Here is a 25,379-nt window from a genome sequence, read left to right on the forward strand (position 1 = left end):
CAATCATGTATGCAATGTTATGTACTAGAACTGACGTCTCGTATGCGCTGAGCATGACTAGTCGTTTTCAGCAGAACCCTGGCATTGACCACTGGACTGCTGTAAAGAACATTCTAAAGTACCTGAAAAGGACAAAGGACATGTTCTTAGTGTTTGGAGGAGTGGAAGAAGAGCTCACTGTAAGGTGTTACACTGATGCTAGCTTCCAGAATGACCGAGATGTTTCTCGCTCACAATCTGCTTGGATGAAGAAATTCATGGCCCACCTCGATCTGGTTCCAAGTTTTCTGAAACCGATCGATGTAATCTGTGATAACACAGGAGCCATTGCTCAAGCCAAAGAGCTCAGATCTCATCACAGGGCCAAGCACATTCTAAGTAAGTTCCACTATATACAAGATATACTGGAACGAGGAGACGTCATAATAAGCAAAGTAGACACAGATCAAAACCTAGTTGACCCGTTCACTAAACCGATGACTCAGGACAAGCATGATCATCACAGAGATGCTATCGGTCTTAGATTAGCTAGTAGTTTATTTTGATTTAGTATTTGGATGTGTGAACATTTCAAACAGTTATACTTTAAGTTCTCTTTTGATTTAATGGTTAAATGCAAATGTTGAATGATATAACTGTGTTCATTTTAATACGTTTAATCCGTGAATATTGTATTCTAAATTATCCGTAGTTGGTCAGACTCGTGGGAACGACTCTGAATTAAGACTATTCTGACTTTGGACTCAAGGAGTTGACTTCCAAACTCGCAGACCTCATTATGAATGACGTTGGATGTAACTCGCATCAAATCATCTTCATGGATCTTAGTCATAAGATGTTTTGATACTGGTATACTCATTTAGTATCCTCAGACCTGAGATACATATTAGAACTTTCGTTTACTAAAGGTTATTCTTTGATCAGTGTCAACCGCTGTCGCGTAACCGCCAGCTATAAAGGCATTGGTTGGGAATAATCTGAAGTTCAGTGGGAGTTGTATGTATTCAAGATGGGATTCTCTACTCTTACATGATATGTAACAGTTAGACATCTTGGCGCTCTCGTTGATTCAAACTGGCAAAGTGTGAGGCCTCACCCAAACTAACTGTGTGTTTGATTGGACCACTTTGATTCTAGATCGAGAACTATAATGATTGAACGCCATATGAGATTGAACCTGATCCATGTCTCATTGTTCAATTGATGTCTTATACAGAAAGGATAGATGGCAACGATTACCATAAATTCGTTATCTTGCAGTAGTGTATTCCAAGATTACTTTGGTTAATGAATTTAAAATGTTATAACCTATTGGGAGCAGCTATGTGTAGCTAGAGCACCGTTGGCTGTCAGTATTGAGTAACTTAATCAGAAACCGTCCAAGTGGGAGACTGTTGGAGTTATGGACCGGTTCGGGTTAATCAATACGGCCAACCGGGTTATGACCCGTGAGAGTTACACCGTGAGGTAACGAGCCATTAACCCGCTTAAGTTAGTTAAGCGGGTTAAATACTTTAATGAGATAAAATCACATGGAGCGGGCTTTAGAGTAAGAGTTGGACTTGTTGGCCCATTAGATTTATAACTAATGAGATTAGTTAACCTAATAGTAGGTTATATATATAAACATATGATGTTTTATTAAGCCAAAGCTAATCAACAAGTCCATCTCTTTCCTTCCTCCACCCAAGCCGCCGCCGGTCATTTGACAACCGCCGTTGTCCAGCCGTGACCGGACACCGCCGCTGCTCATCGCCGATCACCGCCACCGCTCGCCGCCTGCCGTTGCCGCCGCCGTTGTATGCCGCCGCCGCTGCTGTCTGCGGGCTGCTGTCCACACACCACCACCGTTGTCGGGTTGCCGTCATGCACCGCACCGTTGGTCGTTGGATCTCGTTGTGTCACCTAGCTCGGTTCGTTAGCCTTCGGTGTCTCAACCGGTTAATTATTAACCGAGGTAAACTTAAATATATTGTTAGTTTATATGTAATGTTTTGACTCGTACTCGTATTGTTTGTAACTGGATCTTGTCGGGTTTTGTTTTCGGTGTTGATTAATTGTATACATTCCGCTGCGTATAATTATTAATTAATGAGATTAATTATTATTAACCATGTTTATTAAACCGGTTTTGATAAACAAAATTTTAGCTGATCACCACTGAAACCCAACATAATATCGATGTGCGAAGTTATGTGCTTGAAATAGAAAAAACTATGGAAATTATAAGTGTAATTAATTGAATTGAGTGAAAACCTACCCATATAATAAGGAGGGTGAATCAACTTTAGAGTGATTTATATGTAGGAGCCTTTTTTTAGATATTGGTTTTGAAGATATAGAAGAAATAAGGGAGGCCTTAACGGTTTTGCACCCAACTTATGGTGGACGATAGCGCACTTGGCAAGTCGCACCATCACTTCAGCTGCCTTTGTGTTTTGGCTCTCAGTTACTACTGAACTTTTTTATATTGTAGCAGGAAGTTAGAAGTTTTTTAACCCGACATTTCAGTTTCAAGCTTAACCACTCAAACCCCCCCAAAAAAAAAGAAAATAATAAAAAAATAAATAAAAACGAATGGAAGACGCTTAATAGTATTTAATTTCGTTTAACTATGATTTAATGATTGAATGTTTTGATCTTTTGCTTTGAGTATACAACCCATATGCCACTTCAGTTTGAGATACCCTTGCTTACAATATTGTCACATACTCACATAATTCACAAACACATACCTTTCACGCAATCTTATTCCTAGAGTTAATTCAAGGTATAAATTCGGGTGCTCAAGTCTTCCCTAACACTACAAACTGTTTCGGCTATTGTACTGCGAGAAACGAGTCATGTTATGAGACTCGCGATTTGTTTCACGCAATCTCAGCCACCACAATCTTGTTTTCCACATTTTGTTTATTTCAGTTGCAATATGCACTAATACTAATAGTGTAACTAAGTGACATAACTTGATTGTTAGTGTTATCTTCATTGAAACTTATTATAACACTACTTAATGTTTTCTTACGGATTTGTATGCTACGGTTTAATATAACTGTTTTTCTTTCCGACGCAACATGCTTATTTTGCTACCAGTTTTCACTCGGATAAAAGTGCAATATACGTATTTCACATTTCAATTAAGTTTCGCGTTGTACATACACTATACATATATTCTTAGTTCTTACTCGGAAAGCCCATCCATTTTCACATCATGAAATGAGTAAGAACTAAGAAATACACATTCATTCCAAACTTTAAATATACTTTTTTATCTCGTGTATAATCTGTTATATTGTATTATACTTTGCATACTTTTTGAAAACTTTTAAATTAATAGTTAATATATTAACATATCAACATCCAGATTCAGGTTTAGCTTCGTGGGTGCATTTAATGAGCCCGGGCCATAGGGTGTAGAGATGGGTTCTGCCCAATATGAGTTCTCTACATTGGAAAAATGTTACAAGTTTGTCAACATTGCAATTGGCATTCTGGCTCAATAGCACAAGGGTGATGATTAAGTCTTGAGATCTTAAGATCTCAAGTTCGAAACTTGACTCTAAGAGGTTTTCACAGTGGTGGGTTTCCTTTTTGATTGTGTTCTTGAGTGAGTCAGACATGGAGCGTCAAAATCATGTCAATCAGGAAGGCTCACTTTGATATTGAGAGTGGTTCCAAACGATGTTCAAAAAAATAAGTCAGTCAACATTGACCAACGGGGACAAGGGTTAGTAATACAAAACTAGCAAGTAGCATTCAAGATTATTACTAATAGACTTGTATTGACTGGTAAAGGTTGGTGTTCATCCAGCAACTTATAGGGAAGATGATATTAGTTTATCACATTTTAAACAACAAACCTAATAAGTAATGACCCATTTACTTATGAATGGATGGGTCAATCTGGGTTCCAATAAAAAGGTTTAGCTAAAGAGAAAACGGGTCAAACGGGTTAAAAACTGTCAATTTTATATTAAATGAATACAATCTCCTAAATTGTTGCAATAAGATTATATTTAATTGATACAGCCACCTAAATTTTAACCCAGCCCGGTTTTAGCCCGTTTCAAGTTGCTTAAAACACGCACCCAAACCTTTAATATATAAACCCAACTCAGTTTTAGCCCGTTTCAAGTCATACTAAAAATGACGTCTTAACCCAAACCACCGAAATTTTAACCCAACACCGTCTTAGCTCATTTCAAGTAATACTAAAAAAACAACCCATTTAAACACCCCCCCCCCCCCAAAACCCGGTTCTAGCCCGTTTCAAGTTATACTATAACACAACCCCAAACCTCATAAATTTTTAACCCAACCCGGCTTTAGTGTGTTTCAAGGCATACTAAAAAACAACCCCTTTTAACCTAAACCTCCTAAATTTTAACCCAACTCGGTTTTAGTGTGTTTCGAGTCATACTAAAAATCACCCATTTTAACCCAACCTGGTTTTAGCCCATTTCGATTTATGTTAAAACCAAACCTCCTAAACTTTTAACTCAATCCGGTTTTAGCCCATTTCAAGTTATACTAAAGAAAACGACCAAACCTCCTAAATTTAACCCAACCCAGTTTGGCCCGTTTAAGCTATACTGAAAGATGACCCGTTTAACCCGACTCTATTCAACCCATCCAACCCGCCAACATCTCATACCTTGAGTCATGCAAGTCTTTACCAAATATAAACCAATTCCATAATCATAATAAACAATAAAGTATCCTTATCATTTGCAGGTAAAAATAAATTTTCTGCAAATTACACAAAATGATACAACAATGCACATGAACCAGACTGGTCATGAAAAAGGCGATATATTAAACTTTAAAAAAAAAGAAAGAAAGACTTTACAGCTCGTCGTGTCGTTTTTCCTTCGACTGAGTTTCCGAAACTTGAATCTTAGCGAGGTAATTAACAACCAGAGAAGCATGCATGGCAGCACCATACGGAAGTATATCTTCATTAACTTCAAAAACCGGAGAATGAACCGACGCGGGCTTCTTATTTGATTCAGCCTTCATTCCAAGAAAGTAGAAGTAACCGGGAATCACTTCTTGGTAAACCGAAAAATCCTCTGATCCCATTAATGGTAGCATTGTTTTAACATTTGATGGCCCGAGAATGTCGCCTGCAGCATTTTGGAAGTACTCGTGCAAAGCATTGTCATTTATTGCGGCGGGAAAAAAAGGTTTGTCTTTTGAAGAGAATTCAACCGTTGCGGTACATCTTTGCACTGTTGCTTGCCCTACAATAACCTGTTTTTAAAATAAATTAGCTTTGTTGTATACTTATATTTCCTCTTAGTTATAATCATGAAATAGTAAATTAAGTTTCAATTTTGTTCCGATAAAGTCCGATACTTTTTCTAACTATAAAAACAACTCAAGTTCCAAATATAGTTCCATTTAGGGTATAAACGAGCCAAGCAGCCTGTGGCCTACTCGGGATCAGCTTGCTTGAAGCTCCAATCCAGCCGAGCTTAAACGAGCAGGGTCGAGCCTAAAAATAAGGTTGTTCGAAAAAATGAACCCAAGCCGGCTCACAAGACTAAACGAGCCTATTATTTTATAATTTTTATTTAGCTTACTAATTACATAATATGTTTTATTATATATAAAACTATGATACAAATAACAAACTAATATATTATGTTATATATAAAAATTATAATTAGAATATATATTTAAAAAATATATATATAAAATAATTGTAATGTATAACGAGCTGAGCCTAGTCACAAAATTGAAAAAGAAGTTGTGGATAATGGTCGTTGGGGACTTCAAAATGGTGGTCAAGTTAGTTACGCTTCTGGGCTTTTCGAAATCACTACGCCACGTTTTTTTTGTTTGTTAAGTTCGCTCAATGCTTTACTTGACAGGATTGCTTTCAGAACACGTAATTACATCCAAGGAACCTTTCAAGCAGTTATAAATTACAATAAAAAAATCAGTAGTATGGCATTTTTCTGTTTTAGTATGATATTCTTAAATCTTTATAATTTTCTTTTTCTAATTTACTCTATGCAAAGAAATAGAAAATTGTTGAAATATATGTATATTTCTAATTCCATATTAAAATATATATATTTCTAAAATTTTATATTTTGTTTGCATAGAGTAAATTAGAAAAAGAAAATTAAAAAGATTTAAGAACACCATACTAAAATTAAAAAAAACAGCATACTACTGATTTTCTACTATTAACTCGTAACTAGTGGAAAGGTTCCTTGGATGTTGTACAAGTTTCGAAAGCAATCTTGTAGGTAAAGCATGAAGTGTACCTTGACAAACAAAAAAACCCGACGACGTGATTTCAAAAGGCACAATAGCGTACTAGCTTAACCGCCATTTTGAAGTCCCCAACAATAGTATCCACAACTTCTTTCCAATTTTGTGACTGGATGCTCTTGCACGTATGCCTTTAAGCTGAGAAATATTCATCATGATCTAAAATCTTGTATGTGCCCTCACAAAAGGCACGAACATCACTTCCATGCAATCGAGTCTACCTCGAGCTTGGAAACCTATTGACGAGCCAAACTTGAGCTTTAGAAGTAGAGCTTGAAACGACCCAAGCTCTAGCCCCGCTCAGTTCGGTTACACCCCTAGCATCGTTGTTGTAACATGTTTCATTATTATTCAAATTGAAAGAACTAAATGAAATGAGTGTAGAACTTAATTATCATTTAACAACTTTTTTTCTTACATGGTTGCCTACTCGTTCATTTTAAACTTTAATAATCACTAAAAAGTAATAGTATCATATTTGTTCCATTTAGGTCACTTTATTTAACAACAATATTGAACTTTGAGTGGTTTTAGTTAGGTGTGGCAAATGTGACCCATGGGTTGTAATAAAATGTATATAATGGGTCAGAATGGGTCAAGCTAAAAAAAGAAAATGATTGAAACGGGTTGACATTTCTTGCGTTTTTATTTTTTTTATTTTTTATTTTTATGGAACGAGAAAAATGGAGGAAATTTTTTAGTTTTTTTACTTTTTTACTTTTTTATTTATAATTGAGTTATGATTTTTTAATGAGGAGTTTTTGAAATGGGTCAAAAATGGGTTGAGATTTCAGAAACCCCTCACTAAAATATTAAAAAAAAATAATTAAAAAATCATAACTTGAAATATAAATCAAAAACTAAAAAAGTAAAAAAATTAAAAAGTTTTCTCCGGTTTTCTCGTTCCATAAAAATAAAAAAAAATAAAAAAAAAAACCTTAAGAAATGTCAACTTGTTTTGACCCATTTCAATAATTTTCTTTTTTTATTTTAACCCATTATATACATTTTATTACAACCCATTCAACCCATGAGTCACATTTGCCACCCCTAGTTTTAGTAGTTGACTTTAGTAGAACGGTGAAAAAATGTGATTACGATAAAATGAAATGATAATAATCACCTCCTCGATTCGCTGCTTAAGTTGCATGAAACTTTCTTTAGAAAAAGCTCGAAAGGTCCCACCAATGGTAACAGAATCCGGAATAACATTGAACGCGCCACCCCCTTGAAACTTAGCAACCGTAACCACCTACACGAGTTAACCTTTTAGCATTTTCTAACTACATTATCAAGACAATAACTTCTAACGTACCTGAGAGTCAAGAGGATCGGCTTCACGGGACACAAGATGTTGTAAACTAACAACAACAGTTGAAGCTGCTAAAATCGGGTCGATAGAATGTTGTGGAATGGCTGCATGACCTCCTCGTCCGGTTATTACAGCTTCAAAGAAACCACTACCGGCCAAAAGAGTACCCGATCTAGAAGACACTTGACCTAATGGTAAAGCTGGAGATACGTGTAAACCGAATATTGCTTTCACGTTTTCAAGAACGCCGCTTTCTACCACCTTTATGGCCCCACCACCGCCTTCTTCAGCGGGTTGGAAAACTAGAACTACCGTTCCCTACAAAATCAAGAAATATGAAATGAGAACTATTGTTCGCATGGGCTGATTTGGATTATGTTTTAACTCAAACAGGTCAAATTAAAAAAAAAAAGAAAAAAAAATCAACGAACCTTCAAAAGATGTGTATGGTTTTTTAGGATCTTGGCTGCACCAAGAAGCATGGTGACATGAGCATCATGACCACACGCATGCATCTTTCCAGGAACTTTACTTTTGTGCTTCCATTCCACCATTTCCTAAACACAAAAGTCAAACATATAACAAAAGTTTATGCTTTTTTTTTATTATTTTTTTATCCAAAGTCAGCAGATATTCCTAATCATCAATTGCGATAATCTCAAATACAACTTAACAATGTTACAGTAGCTGTAAGAAGTTCAAAAGTGCATCGTTCTGTAACTAATCTAACTTCTTATATAGTTATATTCAAGAGGAAAGTCAAACAGACAACAAAAGTCAAAGTTCTCTAGAATGTCAACCGATTCACAAATTATCACCCGTGATAAACGTATTTGCAATGTTTTAACAATCTTACACTAGCTATAAGATGTTCAAAACTGTGTCGCTCTGCTACTGTTCTTAACTAACTTCTTATACTCAAGATGAGAGTCAACACAAGTCAAAATTTCTAAAGAATGTCAACAGATCACCAAATTATCACCTACAATAAACTCATATAGTCGCATACAACTTTTTAACCATCTTTCACTAGCTATAAAAAGTTCAAAACTTTATCACTCTGCAACTGTTCTTAACTTCTTTTGCTCAAGATGAAAGTCAAACATACAACAAAAGTCAAAGTTCTATAGAATGTACCAAATTATCACCTGCAATAAACTCATACAACTTTTTAGCAATCTCAGTCGCATTTCCTAAAAAGGTTCAAAACTGTATCACTCTGCAAATGTTCTTAAATTCTCATAGTCCAAGTCAACAAAAGTCAAATTTTCTATAGAATGTCAACAGATCCCTAAATTATCAACTGCAATAAACTCATACACAACTTTTTAACCATCCACACTAGCTATAAGATGCTCAAAACTCTATCACTCCGCAACTGTTCTTAACTTCTAATACTCAAGATGAAAGTCAAAGACACAACAAAGGTCAAAGTTTCAACAGATTCAACAGAATGTCAACAATGACCCAAATATCACCTGCAACTTACACAAACTATAAAAAGTTCAAAACTTTATCACACTGCAACTGTCTTAACTTCCTATACTCACCATGAAAGTCAACAAAAGTCAAAAGTTCCAAAGAATGTCAACAGATCCCCAAATTATCACCTACTGACCTAAAATAAACTCATACACCATTTGAACAATCTTACACCAACTAACAAAAGTTCAAAACTCTATCACTCTGCAACTGTTCTTAACTTCTTATACTCAGAATGAAAGTTAACAAAAGTCAAAATTTCTAAAAAAATGTCAACAGATCCCCAAATTATCATTTAAGAACCTAAATTAAACTCATATACACCATTTTTAGCAATCTTATACCAACTAAAAAAAGTTCAAAACTTTATCACACTGCAACTGTCTTAACTTCCTATACTCACCATGAAAGTCAACAAAAGTCAAATTTTCCAAAGAATGTCAACGGAACCCCAAATTATCACCTAATAACACAAAATAAACTCATATACACCATTTTAACAATCTTACACTAACTATAAAAAGTTCAAAACTTTATCACACTGCCACTGTTCTTAACTTCCAATACTCAAGATGAAAGTAAAACATACAACAAAAGTAAAGTTCTATAAAATGTCAACAGATACCCTAATTATCACCTGCAATTGTATACACTAACATGTTAACCATCTTACACTAGCTATAAAAAAAGTTCAAAACTGTATCACTCTGATATTCAAGATGAAAGTCAACAAAAGTCAAAGTTTCTATAAAATGCCAACAGATCCCCAAATTATCACCTGCAATAAACTCACATACATAACAATCTCACACTAGCAATAAGAAGATCCAAACTTTATCACTCTGCAACTGTTCTTAACTTCTTACACTCAACATGAAAGTCAACAAAAGTCAAAGTTTCTATAGAATGTCAACAGATCCCAAATTATCACCAGCAATAATCTCATATAGCCACAAAACAACTTTTTAACCATCTTATACTAGCTATAAAAAGTTCAAAACTTTATCACTCTGCAACTATTCTTAACTTCTTATATTCAACATGAAAGTCAACAAAAGTCAAAGTTTCTATGAAATGTCAACAGATCCCCAAATTATCACCTGCTAAACTCACATACACCATTTTAACAACCTTAAAATAACTACAAAAAGTTCAAAACTTTATCACTCTGCAACTGTTCTTAACACCTTGCACTCACCACAAAAGTCAACACACACAAAAAAAGTCAACCTTTCCACAAAAAGTCAACACACCCCAAATCACCAGCCCACCAATCCCAAAAACTAAAAATCATAAAAGAACAAAACCTGCATGGGCAGAGCATCCATATCCGCCCTAATCGCAACAAACGGAGGCTCGCCGGACCCGATAAACCCGACAACACCAGTAACCGCAACCGGGTACTTATACCCAATACCCAATTTATCCAATTCTTCTCTAATTAACCTACTAGTCTCAAATTCTTCATAACCCAGCTCCGGATTCTCGTGAATTCGTCTCCTAATACCCACCATCCAATCAAAAACCTCATCTTTTTTAGCAATTTCAAGAAACCCATTTGAAATCTCGGAACCCCCAATTTGGGGTTCAATTAGGGCAATAATAATAATAATTTGAAAAACCCATCTCGCAAAACTCATCTTTTAAGCTTAATTTCAAAGGTTTCTTGAAATCTTTATTTTGTGTGTAAATTTCAAGATTCTTGAAATTGATCGGAGAATAATATTATTATTATTATTATTATTATTATTATTATTATTATTATTATTATTAAGTTTCCGCCGTTGATATCTGCCACGAGGGATTCGATTTAAAGAGACGTGCACGTGCGATATGGGAAGTGGCACGTGGATAATTGGTGCCACGTCAGCATTGTGAAGACTGAAGATGGACACATATGATCATGTGTGACATGCTTTTACTTTTGGTGGGGTGATTGGTATGGGTTACGGGTCTCATCAAAATAATTGTTCTTGTACGAGTTATAGTTGTGTAATCATGTGATGCATAAAGAATAATTTTAATGTAAGTTTGTTTTAGGAAGATGTTGATGGTATAAAAAGAAGTTAGTACATCGGATATGTCAGTATAAAAGTATGAGTATGAGGCGTTAAGTGGTTGTGAGTGCAATAAACCCATCTAAAGCAAAGGTATCTACTAGGAGTGTTTTTTGGGTTACGGGTTTTCCAGGTCAGGTTCTTCGGGTTTCAAAGTTATAAATCTTAATCCAAAACCCAACCCAAATCTCTCAGGGTTTTTCGGGTTCGGGTTTTAGAAACTGAAACAAAAAACAAATTTTTTTAAAAACTTCAATGCTAAAAATAAAACAACATATTCTTCTTTGCTCGTAACGTAAAAAATAATCAACTAATAAACCAAAATAGTATGACAAAGTCATAAAACAATTTAAAAGAAGAGTAAAATTAAATAATTAACTCGAATCATAATCGTCTTCAATCAAACGTGATTTGGTTCTTCAATTACGGTTGCTATTAGTAATAGACGGAAAACATAAATTAACAATAAACAATCGATACATAATAGTTGGAATGACAACAGTCGATTATGCTCAGATTCGGACAACTTTAGTGACTAAGACTAAGCCTATTTGACCTAAAAATACATTTAATTTCAAAACTAAAAGTTTATTCAGGTTGACCCGAAACTTATAAATCAAACCCGAGAACAACCCGAATTACTTCGGTTCGGGTTCGGGTTAGTCTTTTCTCGGGTTCGGATTTTTCGGGTCGGGTTAGTTCGGGTTCGGGTATTGGTTTTTTCGGGATTGGGTTTCGAGTAAAAGTAACAGCCCTAGTATCTACCTTGGTATCAACCAAAACATAAAATGGGATAAGGTGGAAGAAATCGTCACACCATTAAGCAAAAGATTCATGAGATTCAAAATCCGGTTTTTGAGTATTCGTCCAGTAAAGTAATTTATTCTGAACTAGTCCTGATTCACCAACTTGAAATTGCCCTCATGGTCTCCTAATTTACTTGCATCAATTGTCATGTTGCGTATTCTTTATTTTCTTGATGTATCAGACGATATAACATGTAAATTTTTCAGCAAATCTGACTAATTTAAACGAACATGTCATTTTTCCTTTCCTTCTTATGATTTATGTTGGTTAAGCACATTAATTTATGTTTGTGGGTTATAATAAAGCAAACTTATCTAAACTCACTTAGATTATTTAGGGCTGTCAATTTATGACACGGACCTGTTAACACGACACGACACGGCACGAGTTTTAACAGGTTTGAGTTTGAGCTTAACAGGTTTCGTGTTTTAAACAAGTCGACCTGTTTAAGACATGTTTAAATTCGTGTCTTAACAGGTTAATGACCTGTTAATCTGTTAGTAACCTGTGTAGATTTTTATTTTAAAAAATTAAATATATATAAACTCCTAAAGTCTTAAACCTAAAGTCATACTTACAAACGAAATTTCATTAATGCTCGCCAGAACCCGATATTATGTTTTTTTATGGATGTTATGCTTTGTTTATATGGTTTTTTGTTTCAAGTATGTTATGGATTTGTCGTCTTTTGTTTCAAGTATGTTATAGATTTGTGGTTTTTTGTTTCAAATATGTTATGCATTATCTATTAATTAAGACTTTTATGTTTGTTTTGAATATTTTGGTTTCGTTACACATGTATTATTCATTGTGTCTTTAATCAGGTCCCTTAACAGGTCTTAACAGGTTAACCTATTACTAAACAGGTTTGTGTTCGTGTTTAGAAAAAATGACACGATTAGTTATCATATCATGTTCATGTTTAGTACAACAGGTCATCGTGTCGTGTCTTATCGTGTCGTGTCCGACATGTTATGACAACCCTAAGATTATGGTAATACATGAGACGTTGTAATTTAACTTTGAAAGTCACTGAACAATATCAAAGAGTTTGTGAGTTACAAGACCATTTGTTGTTCGCAATTGGTTTGTTATATCTACATTAGCTACTCATTTAAGTAATGATACGTCTTATTTATAAACCATCTTGTTAAGAGGTGTGTTGCGTTTATTGATGGTTATTGAGTTTTTGTTGTTCCTGGTGCACAATTTGTAAAACCTTGTTATTCTACGGGCTACTACTTCTAACATGTGTTCTTCATATTCCAACAATCTCAAGAAGATATAATATTCATTATTAAGTTGATTGAAGATATATAGACGGTATATTTTAAACGCATATTCACGAGTTGTATGTATTTGTTAAATTATTGCATATCATGCAAAGAATCCGTGTGTAAAAACTCAAAATACACTCTTATCACACGTTAAGTGAACCATAATTTTTTTAGTTTCACTTGCAAGACGGGGATTATAAAAGTTGTGGTGACTGGTGGGGCGATGAAATCCGTGACCCATTGTGGAATTTCGGGGTGTATTTCAATGCAACAACTGTCACCAGTTCCCTTTGGTGGAAAGTAACCTTACAATCGAAAGAAGACAGTGTACGTGGTGTGATTATCTTCTTGTTGGTCGTTGTGGAAAGCTGAAAACATATATATTTTCGAGGGTGAATCAATTGTGGCGAACACTACATTGGAAAACATTAAGGTAAGTACATTTTTAGGTTTGTTTGTTTTTGTTTTTGCTTGTTGGCTCTAGTGTTTTACTAGAGTAGAGCAAGAACACATGCAGAAACAATTGTTTTATTAAGTGAAAGTGAGATTCACATTTATCAACTATGTAATAAACAATGACAAGTTCAATTTGGTTACCCTACCACCCTTGTAATTTAGATGCCCACTTACAACAGTGCACTAATTGGATAATTGACCACACAACTACAATGATTGAACTTATCCACTACATCAATCAAAATGAGCGGTTTATGTTGGTTGCGTACCGGTTCACAATCCTTACAATATTTATAGTAATAAATAGTCATGTTCACACAAAAAAAAAGGACCCTAGTAATAAATAGTAATAACAGCCCATCTTGTCATACTACTTCCTTTTCATATAATTCGTTTTAAGCGTTGTTATATAAAACTATGTGTAGTGGGTTAGCAGTCTAGTCCACACTACGCATTCACTACACGTAACTCCCCTTGATTGCGTTTGCATCGCCCACTCGTCCGAAGACCCCTATTATTAACATTATAATTAAGGGTGTGTAGAGGCCAGTTAGTAGGTTTTGGGTTCAAACGAACCAAAGTCGAAGTTTTTGTTATCGGTTTTAAAAACAGTTTGGGTTGATATAATTGTTTTTGGATTTTTGTAGGGTTCGGTTTGTTTATGGGTCGGTTTTTGGATTTACTTTTTGGTTTAAAAGGTTTTGAGTCTAAAATAATGAATTTGCACACAAACTTTTAAAATAGATTTTTATCAACCATTTATTATGAACTTAGTCTAAAGTATAGTTTACGTCAAATATACATATATGAATTACATAATGAAAATTATAATTTTATAAATTTATAATGTATTACATTATGAATATTAATGAATGGGTAGTTGCATATTTCCTAAAATACATAGATTAGTAAGAATAATTTGTATTTGTATTTTAGAAGAAATTAAAATGAAAGATCGTGAATCTATTTCTATTAAGGAAAAAAGAAGGTTAGCATCAATTCATTCCATTTGAATTGGTAAATCACAAAAATTTTAAAAGCAAGATGGTGAGCTCAATTCTCACAAACAACATTGGTTCAAAATCATAAAAAAATAGAACATTTTTAATTAAACATTTAAACCAAAGTATAACTAAATAAATAATGATGTGGAATTTGTTAAATTGAAAACTTGTATGCTTGGCATCTAGTAGAAGGCTTGGTTGAATGTCATATGGGCAATATGCCTTTTTTTAACAGTATAGTTAAAAGTTAGATTTAGATATGAAACTTTTGGACCATAAACTTAGTTTTGGAGTTTGATTTGGTCCACTTTTAGATAGAGGCAAATTTTCAATGAAACGAAATTTGATCATCTAACTTTTATGAACTAGAAGGGAAAGAAAAGAAAAGAAATTTCTTTTCAATGAAAAAAAAACACTATAGGCTATAATTATGAACTAGAAAGAAAAGAAAAGAAAGACTAAATACAGAACTTTTCTTGCGGTTAAGCACAATCTTTAACCTAGGGGTAATAAGTTGTCGGAAAAATGTCTTCCCTACATGGTGAGAGCTAAAATTTTACGGTGGACAGATGTATAAATTCAGAATTAAGATTAAAGTGTGTGTACGTTTGAATTAGTTATAAAAACAAATTAAGAGCATTTTATCGGTGATGCTTCATTAAAAAAAGGCATCATAAGAATAAAGTAAAACTAAATGGACAATTAAACTAAAAAAAATTTCTAGAGATTTTCCAAGTCCCGAGTCAGTCTGGTCAGTCTCAAGCAAACTTTAATTCGGTAATTTCTAATCTATTGTAGTGACCAAATTTACACGAACTCAAATTCTCGAAACCTTAGTAGTAAAATGGACTTATCAAAATGGGTTAAATAATGGTAAATTGATAGAATGATATACAATGAGACTTAATTTACATAAAAAAAAACAATTTTTAGGAATCCAGTTTACTTTTGTTAATTTTTTTTTCTCAAGTTTTAATCATTCGGATAAAAAGGTTATTTAGTCAATTAGTCCTTCAGTTTTCTTTTTCGAAGTCAATTTCAAAAGGAGTACAAAAGCTATAGCAACTGATGACATAAAGATGGGATATTTTTCTTTAGTACATATAAAGACACATAAGATGTTAACATCAAGCATATGTGCTGCTGATTTTTAAGATTTTTTTATTTTTTTACTTTTTTAGTAAAGTAGTGTTATTTTGAAGGGACAGCTTCGTGTAAATTTATCGAAGGTATCGTCTCAATAAGATCATTCATATTTCTTTAACAAAATTACGTCACTCAAATTTTACCTAATGTTATAACTATAGTTTTTTTTATCTGTTTAATAGGTTACACCACTGACGAGTCACTTGTTTTCTTCTTAAAAATATTGTTACTAAATGATTTGGACTGTTGATGTGTAATTCAAAATTATTGACATTGACTTTTTAATTAATTAAATCAAAATAACATGTTTTTTTTACTTTAGAATTTTTAAAAGTTGCATTTCAAAAATTTAAAATTAAGACTACTTCGTAGATATGTAACAAAGTTTCATATCAATTAGATCACTCAAACTTCTTTACAATTCACAACCTCATGAAACTGCTTACATGGCCTTTGATAAAAAAAATAAAATAAAATCAAAACCTTCATACACATAACCAGAATCTATCATCAAACCCGCATTTTCAAAACCCTAGGCCGACTATCACATTGATTGGAATCTATATCAAACCCAACATCGATTTTTGGGGTTTCAATTTATAATTTTGTTTTAGGCTGCTGCAAATTCAACAAAGGAGCAGTTGTTCGTGGAGAGCATGGAAGAGTTTAAAAAACCATTAATAGAACTGTGTACGCGATAGAAATCCAATTACTCAATCAAAAGCCTTTTTTTACGATAGGTAAGGCGTGTGTCATTTGAGAATGGATGAGTCGCATGAAGGAAGCCTATCATCACTAAATACTAAAGGTTGCACAAACCAGGTATTCTCAGAAGCCAAAACCGGGTAGGAACCGGTTCCAGGTATAGTTGGGTATTTGATGACCTGTTTTACCGGGTTTTTTTCGGGTTTCGAGTAGGATTGGGTCGGGTTTTGACGGTATTGATCCCCTCTAAACCCATCAAAAAATGCCAAAATAATAAACAAAAAACCAGTAGATTTGCGTATAAGGTGAATTCAAAATCAAGTAAAAGCAAACAATAGCGTACTTCGGGAAAGAAGCACAAACCAAAATCTAGCATTCTGCAGTCATAGTAACAAAAACAACCATCTTTAACTCCGAGAATCTCAAAGACCACAAGCTTAAAAAGATGATGAATTCGATTTAAGTCTAGACATAAAAATCATGAAAATTTTATGAAAAAGAACTCGGTTCACAAACAAACAGTTCTTATTCATTTCCTACCGTGAACCCTTGTAGCCTGTCGGTTCTTCTTCTTGACACCAGACTTCGAAACCTTGAGGCTCCTGTTAACAGCACTCAATCTTGCAAGAGCTGCTTTCTTCAAATCCGGCCTGTAGTAGTTGCTAGCAACCTGCGATCAAGCAATTTAGATTCCATAACTCAACATCAAACAAAGTAACAGTAATAGAGCTGTTCACGCGCCAAGCCGAGCAAAGGCTTGCTCGTTGCTTGGCTCGTTTACAACCGAACCGAACCGCTGAAACTCGAACCGAGTGAAAACAAAACAAGCCAAAGTCGAATCGAGCATTTTTGCTCGAACATCAAGCAATTTCGAGCATTTTTTAATTCTTTTTCACTTTAAAATTTTCAATAAGAAAAACAAGTTTGAAGGTTGTTAATAATATATTTTGTAAACAAATTAGTAGTTTTTAGACAAACATATAATAGGTTGTCAATATTTAGGAACAAGTATGTTTGAAGTGATATATAAAGAACATGTAAACAAACTTTTAGTATTCTGAAAACTAGAATCGAACTAATAAAACTATAAAACGAGCGAGCAATTTCCGAGCAGTTTCCAAGCGAACAGCGAGCGGTTTGGACAGCCCTAAACAGTAATGAATATGGTTTCTCTCAAGATGTTACCTGATTGACGACAACCTTGGCCATACGGTTGAACTCCTTTTTCAAAAGAGACTTATGGAGTAAACTTGCAGGCTTGGCTTGTTTCTTGGTCTTGGTTGTTGCAAGCAAGACACCTTCCTTTCCAGCTGGCTGAATGCTAACGGTCTTCTTGTTAGCTAGTCCTGCAATAAGATTATAACAAAGTAACAAGATATTAAATTTTCTGTTGTTAAAATTAAGCAACAAATATATAGCAAAATATGAATGCAAATAAAAGCCCATATACACTAAAAAAAGAAATTAAGGCCTTGAAAACCAATATCTAAAAGAGTAAAATCAGTGCACCTACATCGATACAAACTTAATAGTTTACTCAAAGACCAATATTGAAATTTTGGTTCTAAGTTATCAAAATATGTATAAACTATATATCACATAAGTAGAATAGATACGCAACCTACAACAGTTCAAAAAATAACAAACTAAAACTAATAAACTACTGCTTCTTTGCAAATAAAAGGATCATGCATAATCAAAACATTCAACAAGAAGCAATGAATTAGGTCACACAAAAATGCCCACAATTAAAAACCTTACTACACTTGAATACAATCAAAAACACAAGACAATACTAACAGAACAAAAAGACCACATACTAACTCAGCATCTAAAAAATCAGAGAAAAAATTATATTCATTAGATAGTTGCATGTAGAGGTGTAAACGAGCCAAACCCGAGCTCAAGTAGACTCACGCTCAACTCATTTTGACTTACAAAAACTCAAGCTTGAGCTCAGTTCATGAGTCTTGGCATGTTTATTATGTTTTAAATTATTTTATTTTAAGAAAAATCTCAGCTCTGCAGTGTAAAATTAAGAAATACACGTCCAGAATACAAAACCCGAGCTCAAGCTTAAGCTCAGTTCATGAGTCTTGGCCTGTTTATTATGTTTTAAATTATTTTAAAATTTAAAAAAACCATAAATAAGTATTAGCTCAGCTTTGCAATGTAAATTAAGAAATAAAAGTCCAGAATACAAAATCCGAGCTCAAGCTTGATAACTAAACAAGCTTTATAAAAGCTCTAGGATTGGAACACAAAGATAACTTTAGTAACCTGATTGGAACAAAATAATATTTACGAGTGACCTGATTGGAACATACTATTTTATAAGTCACCTGATTGGAACCGTTCCAAAACTTGCTACTATTCTATAGAGTAATCCCTTTTATAAATTATTAAATATGCATTTTTAAAAAATTTTATAATTTTAAGAAAAACCTTCACCGAGTTCAACTTAGGGATGAGCAAATTCAGTACCAATACCGATTGGTACCGGTACCAAAATCAGTACCAATTTGGTACCGAATCAGTACCAAAGTCTAAAGTTTCAGTATTGGTACCGGTACCGATATTTCCTGAATTTTTTGCCTTCAATACCGGTAACGTCCCGGGTACCAGTACCAGTACTGAACCAAAGATTTCGGAACCGGTACCGGTACCAAAAATTTGCGATTTTCGGGACCAGGATGTTCAGTACCGGTACAGTACCAATCTCATCCCTAATTACTAGCACAAACAAGCTTCCAATACAACGCCCGAGCTCAGGCTCGATAACTAAACAAGCTTCCAATACAAAGCTCAAGCTGAAAACTGCTCTGACTAATTCTAAAACTTATATCAATCCGATCTCAAGTAGCTCACCAGCAACTCGTAAGTAAAACAACACCTGACGTCAGCATACCACATTACAATTCTCAACACACACAAATAAAACCAATGCCTAAATTTATAATAATTAACGATCTAAATAAAAACGCTACGGCAAACAAGCAACCGATATTAATATTTATTTAATTTACCAGAGTGTTTGTATGAGTTGAGATTGTAAAGGTTATTCGGCTCTTTACTGAACTGAACACTCTGGCTTCCGTTACCGAACTCCTTGACGAGAAACGAGTTGTTCTTCTTCACGATCTCCCATACCAGCTGCCCTGGGACGGTGGTCATCTTACCTGATTGATTGATTGTGTCTAGGGTTTTGATACGGCGACTGTGAGAGAGAGATGCTGGAGGCTGAAGAATGAAGTGAGGTTGGTTTTATATGCAAGCATGGTCTACAAACCTAGCGAAACTTTTACTTGTAGTTTTAAGTGTGTGCGTTTATAACCCTCCATCGGCTAAAGTTAAATAGTGGGCTGGTTGGGTTTGGGCCAGGCATGATGATGGCCGGACCTAGAGATGAAAAATACCTGAAAATATCCCTAAAAATTGTAACCCTTTAAAAAAATCCAATCTATATTCGAAAAAAACCCATAAAAAACCTCAAAAAAACCGAAAAATATGGTATTCAGATATCCAGTTCTATACCCGACCCGAACCCGATGCATAGGGTATGGTTTTTAGAGATAATACCCGGACCCGAACCCGAACCCGAACCCAAACCCAAACCCAAACCCAACCCAGGTATTACCAATACCCGATTTTCCAATACTCGGTCATACCCGAACTCGGTTTTATACCCGAACCCGGGTATTTGAAAAACCCGATTTGTGCACCTCTAGCTTAGAGCAAGCGGAGTTAGAGGTGCACAAATCAGGTATTAGAAAAACTCGGATTTGGGTATGGAACCGGGTTCAGATATGATCGGGTATTATAAATACCCAGGTCGAGTTCGGGTCTGGGTATTGGCTTGAAAAACCATGCCCTATGTACCGACTCCGAGTCGGTATTGAGCAGGTCTTCAATGCCCGGGTATTTGAATACCCTATTTTTGGGTATTTAAAAGACTTTTTTTTTGCAGCTTTCTTTGTCAATGGGCTTGCTTCGTTTTTTTTATCCTAACTCCATGTTTTTGCATATAAACTTCAAATATTATTCAAACGTATATAAATAACTAACCAAATATATAAAAAAAAACATATACTTTTTGTGGTTTCAATTGTTTGGTATGTCAAAAGATGTTATCTAAACATGTATCTATATCAAATATGTTCTATGTTCTATAAAAAAAGATCTATTAGAGAACGGCTATAAATCCGTGGGCAGCCACACAGGCACTGCCAAGTGTCAAACAGACACATGTGCATAAGCATTAATATCCGGGTATGGAAAAAAACCCCGGTTTAGGTATGCAAAAAACCCCGGTTTCGGGTATAACTAGAACCGGGTTTCGAGTATTATCAGTTTAGATCAGGTAAGGTTCTTGGGTATTATCGGGTACGGGGGTTCGGGTATTTAAAACTCGGGTTTTTTCTTTTAGTCCAATTCCGTGTTCGAGATTTTTATGCACCTCTAAGCGTAGTGGGCATCCTCATAAAGCCTCCATAACGTCCTGCACACCACGCCCATGGGTTCCATTGATTGATTTGAGGGGGGGGGGGGGGGGTGGGGGCTGGATGGAGGGGAGAATTTGCTCAATCATTGATGGGTTTGCTTTAATTATGTTTTACTTAAACGAATTTTATTTTTTTAATAAGGTAATGATTGGAAGAAGCTCTATCCACTACACCTCTTAGTTTTATAAAGCCTCTATTGACGCCACATAACGCAAAATATTCATATAAGGGCTCCATCCGCTATATATGGTCTTACATGATGAACATTGGATTTATGATTAATCCACAAATATATTTAGGTTTCGATATCTTCAATAGCATTCCACATTTGGAACCCCCCCCCCCCCCCAAAAAAAAAAAAAAAAAAAAAAAAAAAGCTTCGGTTGGGGTAAGAGCATCTAACTAACTTGTAGTAAAACGATTAAAAAAAAGTTACACTGACTTGTAGTAAAATTGAATTTCTTGAAGACATGCAATAATTCTTGATTAATAAAATTTGCTATGGTATTGTCTCCTTTATCAAAAAGAAAATAAATAGATTTGTAACATATTTTTTATAAAATTTAATTTGTTCAAGATTAGTTGAATCCACTAACGAAAAACTTCCTAGAAAGTATCTAAACCAATCTACCTTCTTTGATCTGCTTAATTAAGATGTTTTAGTGAAAAATGCTAGAGTTGGCTATATATTTAAAAGTTAAGCTAGTCTCCTGAGAAAAAAACTTAAAACTTGAGCTCAGCTCATTTAACATGTCGATAATTATTTCATTTTATACACATAGCATTATATTTGCAAAGGGGAAGTATGAAATGAAAATCTATTTGAGTTGTGAAAACCCTATGTAATATCGTTCTTTATTTTGTTTTTTTTTCACGCGTAATATATATTGTTACATTTAATCCAAGATATCGAAAATAAAAAAAATGTTTTGCTATTTTTAACATTTTTTATTAATTTTTATATTGAGAAAAAGTTATATTTAGATTTACATTTTTTATTCACTTTAACTGTGGACCACAAAATTCAAACTTTAATTAAAAACATGTAGTTGAGAATGAGTTTCTAGAGTTTTCACAACTCAAATGGCTTTTTATTTTAACCTAACCATATTTGCAAATACTTATAACTATAGTTTTATACATGAAAAATAACATAAATTGTTATCTGTAAATTTTATAATATTTATTATGTAATATACTTATTACATTTATTAACGAAATAGGTTTATCTAGTCTCTTGAGTCGCGAGCCCAACAAATCTCAATATATGAAGCACGACTCTAACAAACGGGCTTCAATATGGGTTCAACCTCGGTTTAATTTGAGCTTTTAGCAGTGGCAGATCTAGATAGAAATCTCAGGGGTAACGTTGAAATAAATTTTTTTAGTGTATTTCATACAATGCAAACGGAATTTTCTTCTTACCGTATTCATACAATAACCGATTTTTTAACCGTATTTCATATAATAACTTTTTTTAACTTGTTGTACAAATATCATCATTTTATTGGAATTTTCGTTTAAAAAGATTGCTAATGAGACGTTGTCGTTTCATCTTTCATGTTTCCTAATTTTAGAAGAAACAAATATCTAATAAACCATAATTAATCATTCAAATATTTAATTGCCTATAAACAAATTCAAATTGACAATTTATATAAACAAATTAACAATTACAATTTTAGATAAAAGTAGAAGAATATATAAACCGAACAAGTGGAAGTCGGATCGTCGAGGAGGGGTACACTGTTCGTTGGCTACTCGGCTACCGCGTGGAAGTCCGGTGACCGGAGGAGGGCAACAGGGGGTCTAACAGCGTGGGGTGGAAGCAACGTGGGGTAGACAATGGTTAAATGAAACTTTGTTTTGTTGAATATTGAAGTCCATCCTAGTCCAAGCGTAAGGGGACAATGAACAATGGTTTATTTTGTTTGGACTTTATACTTTAATAGGGCTTTAATTAGTTTTAGCTTTTAATTTGGTTGAACTTTAAATAAATAGGGGTAACATTATATTTTTTCAAGTGTAGCGAAATACGAAAACTGACTAAATAAAAAAAATTTTGAGAGTTAGCGGCATGGGTGGATCTAGCTAATGAAGTGCGGGTTCACGGGAACCCACTGACTTTCGGATTTTATATAAAACGCCTATATAAAATATGAAAGTGAACCCACAAATAAATTGTGAGTGAACACATAAACAAGTTTGGGTCATGGTCTAATGGTAAACACCTTGCTTTGTCACTATGAGAACCCATGTTCAATTCCCACTCCTTGCAATTTCTTCTATTTTTATGGTTGGTTACTTAATCATTACTGTTTGTATCTTGCTATCTTATGCCTGGTCCAAGTTCAGCTTTGACATTCATCCGATTAGCTAAAAATATGTTTACTTTGCACAAAAATTATGTGACTCGTAGCTAAAACCAACACAATTTGAATAATTGCTATACGTATTACATGCTATAAGTTAAGAAAGAGAGATCTGCTAGCCTTTCTAAAAAAAGTTTTGGTCATTATTTTTAGAAAACAAATATGATCTTAGTAAAATCTCAATCTTGATACATTGAATGACCCGAACCGTCTAACTGACTTGAACCATCGAAGCAATCTGAATAGTCGGAACGGCCCGACCTGAACGGTGAACACACTGAAAAAAAATTCCTGGATCTACCACTGGTTAACGGATGTTACCCCTGTTTAGTAGCTGTGTCCGCCCCTGGCTTTTAGCAAGTCAAATTTGAATGGTCAAGCATCAAACATAATTAAAGGCTCGGTAATGTATCATGCACAAAGTTAAGGGGTGGTAATTAGATATATATAAATACATGCATCTCAGAACGTACCTGTTTAAAATAAATCAATGTGATCGACGGTTGTGCGTTGATCAACACGCGCTAACAACTCTAGTGTCATACCTGTCGAAACATGAAATGAATCTGACCTGATCCATGACGATGTTCCCACGGATTTCGAGATGAACGAACCACGTCTTGATCTTCTTCTCCGATTGCTTGAGACCTGCAATGGCTTTTCGGGGGTGTGGAGGTGACTGCTAAGAAATCTCAAGGATCTCTTGTTTACAAACACAAAAATAGTATGATGGTGGCTCTTATTGAGAGCAACAACCCACCCCCAATAAGGAGGTGGAGACCTCCTTATATAGGGAGCCTCATGGCCACCATCATGGTACCCTAATGGGCCTAGCCCAGTTAGGGTTACCTTCACAAAACCCCCTCAGCCCAATAACATTGTATTAGTCCATATAATAAAATAAGCCAAACATAATAAATTTAGGGTCGTAAAACCGGGTTTAGTACCATACCCCTACAAGCCCCCCAAGTCCAGTGTTGCTCCTAGGCGTGCAAGCGTTTAGGTGGAGCGCTGGACTTCGTAAGGTGTGTTAGGATATGAGGCGGCTTTTTCCCTTTTCTTCGGCCTTGTCTTTATTGTCTTTGAGTTTTGAGAGGTTTTCTCCATGATGGTGACATGTTGTGATCCTTATGATAATAATGGTGCACTGGCATGAATAAGATATAGCACGCATCATAACAATAGTGGCGCGGGGCCTGATAAAAGATAGAGCGCGCATCTCGATAATAATGTAATGCAATTCGCGCGCGAGGCGACTTACGAGCTATAAAAATAATGAAGCTTGCGCGCGAGGCGACTTACGAGCTATAAAAATAATGAAGCTTGCGCGCGAGGCGACTTACGAGCTATAAAATAATGAAGCTCGCGCGCGAAGCGACTTACGAGCTATAAAAATAATGAAGCTTGCGCGCGAGGCGACTTACGAGCTATAAAATAATGAAGCATGCGCGAGTTGCGGCTTATGAGCTATAATATGATGATAATGACTGGCCCACAAGGGCCTCTTCTACGCAGGATGACTATCCCAACTTGTTTTCAAAATAATAACGGAGGCACAATCGGCCAGATAATAATAATGTCATAGGTGCTTGTGCGACTCGTAGCCGAACCTGCAAAAACATATCAACTAAAAGTGGATGTATTACAAGGTTCCCATCCTCGGGCAAATTACGAGGTGTGCCCAACCTACGTTGGCGTGTGGCCGTTTGGGATATTATTAGGCTCCCGTCCTAAGATTCGGATGTCTTCCATCGCGATAACGTAGTGGTGGTATACCACGATAGTCCCCTAGTCCATTGAACTTGTAATATAAAACTTGTTAATAAAGTTTTAATCACAAACGTGTATCGATAGTCCCCCAGTTCATTGCTGCTAAATAAGGTTGTCCTTATCCTGATTTGAATTAGACTATTGTCTCATTTGTTGTGTCGCTTACGCATAGGTTTTGGCTTTGTGTCATGCGCAGATGTTTTCATG

General features: G+C 34.9%; 2 protein-coding genes across 2 annotated transcripts; both read right to left on the reverse strand.

The window, feature by feature from the left end:
• Positions 1-4,827: 4,827 nt before the first annotated feature.
• Positions 4,828-10,716, reverse strand: LOC143590999 (IAA-amino acid hydrolase ILR1-like 4). The gene is made up of 5 exons (XM_077071328.1): positions 10,384-10,716; positions 8,026-8,151; positions 7,598-7,912; positions 7,406-7,534; positions 4,828-5,250 (listed from the first exon to the last, which is right to left on the reverse strand). Exons 1-5 carry the CDS (start codon positions 10,714-10,716, stop codon positions 4,843-4,845), a joined length of 1,311 nt encoding a protein of 436 aa, XP_076927443.1. The 3' UTR covers positions 4,828-4,842.
• A 6,251-nt stretch (positions 10,717-16,967) lies between these two features.
• LOC143591000 (large ribosomal subunit protein eL28y-like) lies at positions 16,968-19,737 on the reverse strand. Its single transcript, XM_077071330.1, has 3 exons — positions 19,555-19,737; positions 17,714-17,874; positions 16,968-17,198 (listed from the first exon to the last, which is right to left on the reverse strand). The coding sequence occupies exons 1-3, from the start codon at positions 19,700-19,702 to the stop codon at positions 17,058-17,060; spliced, it is 450 nt and encodes a 149-aa protein (XP_076927445.1). The 5' UTR covers positions 19,703-19,737; the 3' UTR covers positions 16,968-17,057.
• Between the last annotated feature and the right edge of the window lie 5,642 nt (positions 19,738-25,379).

This window comes from Bidens hawaiensis, unplaced genomic scaffold, assembly GCF_021521415.1.
Source record: "Bidens hawaiensis isolate Kalapana, Puna unplaced genomic scaffold, B.hawaiensis_p1.1 tig00039120_1, whole genome shotgun sequence".
NCBI classification, from domain to species: domain Eukaryota; kingdom Viridiplantae; phylum Streptophyta; class Magnoliopsida; order Asterales; family Asteraceae; genus Bidens; species Bidens hawaiensis.

Bases quoted from the DNA above. Each gene is read 5' to 3' on its own strand.
- LOC143590999 (XM_077071328.1), bottom strand. From the start codon at position 10,716: ATGAGTTTTGCGAGATGGGTTTTTCAAATTATTATTATTATTGCCCTA. The intron at 7,913-8,025 runs GTTCGTTGATTT...TTGATTTTGTAG, and splicing joins ACCATACACATCTTTTGAAG to GGAACGGTAGTTCTAGTTTT. The intron at 7,535-7,597 runs GTACGTTAGAAG...TAACTCGTGTAG, and splicing joins CCGATCCTCTTGACTCTCAG to GTGGTTACGGTTGCTAAGTT.
- LOC143591000 (XM_077071330.1), bottom strand. From the start codon at position 19,702: ATGACCACCGTCCCAGGGCAGCTGGTATGGGAGATCGTGAAGAAGAAC. The intron at 17,875-19,554 runs GTAAATTAAATA...ATCTTATTGCAG, and splicing joins CAACTCATACAAACACTCTG to GACTAGCTAACAAGAAGACC. The intron at 17,199-17,713 runs GTAACATCTTGA...GCTTGATCGCAG, and splicing joins CCAAGGTTGTCGTCAATCAG to GTTGCTAGCAACTACTACAG.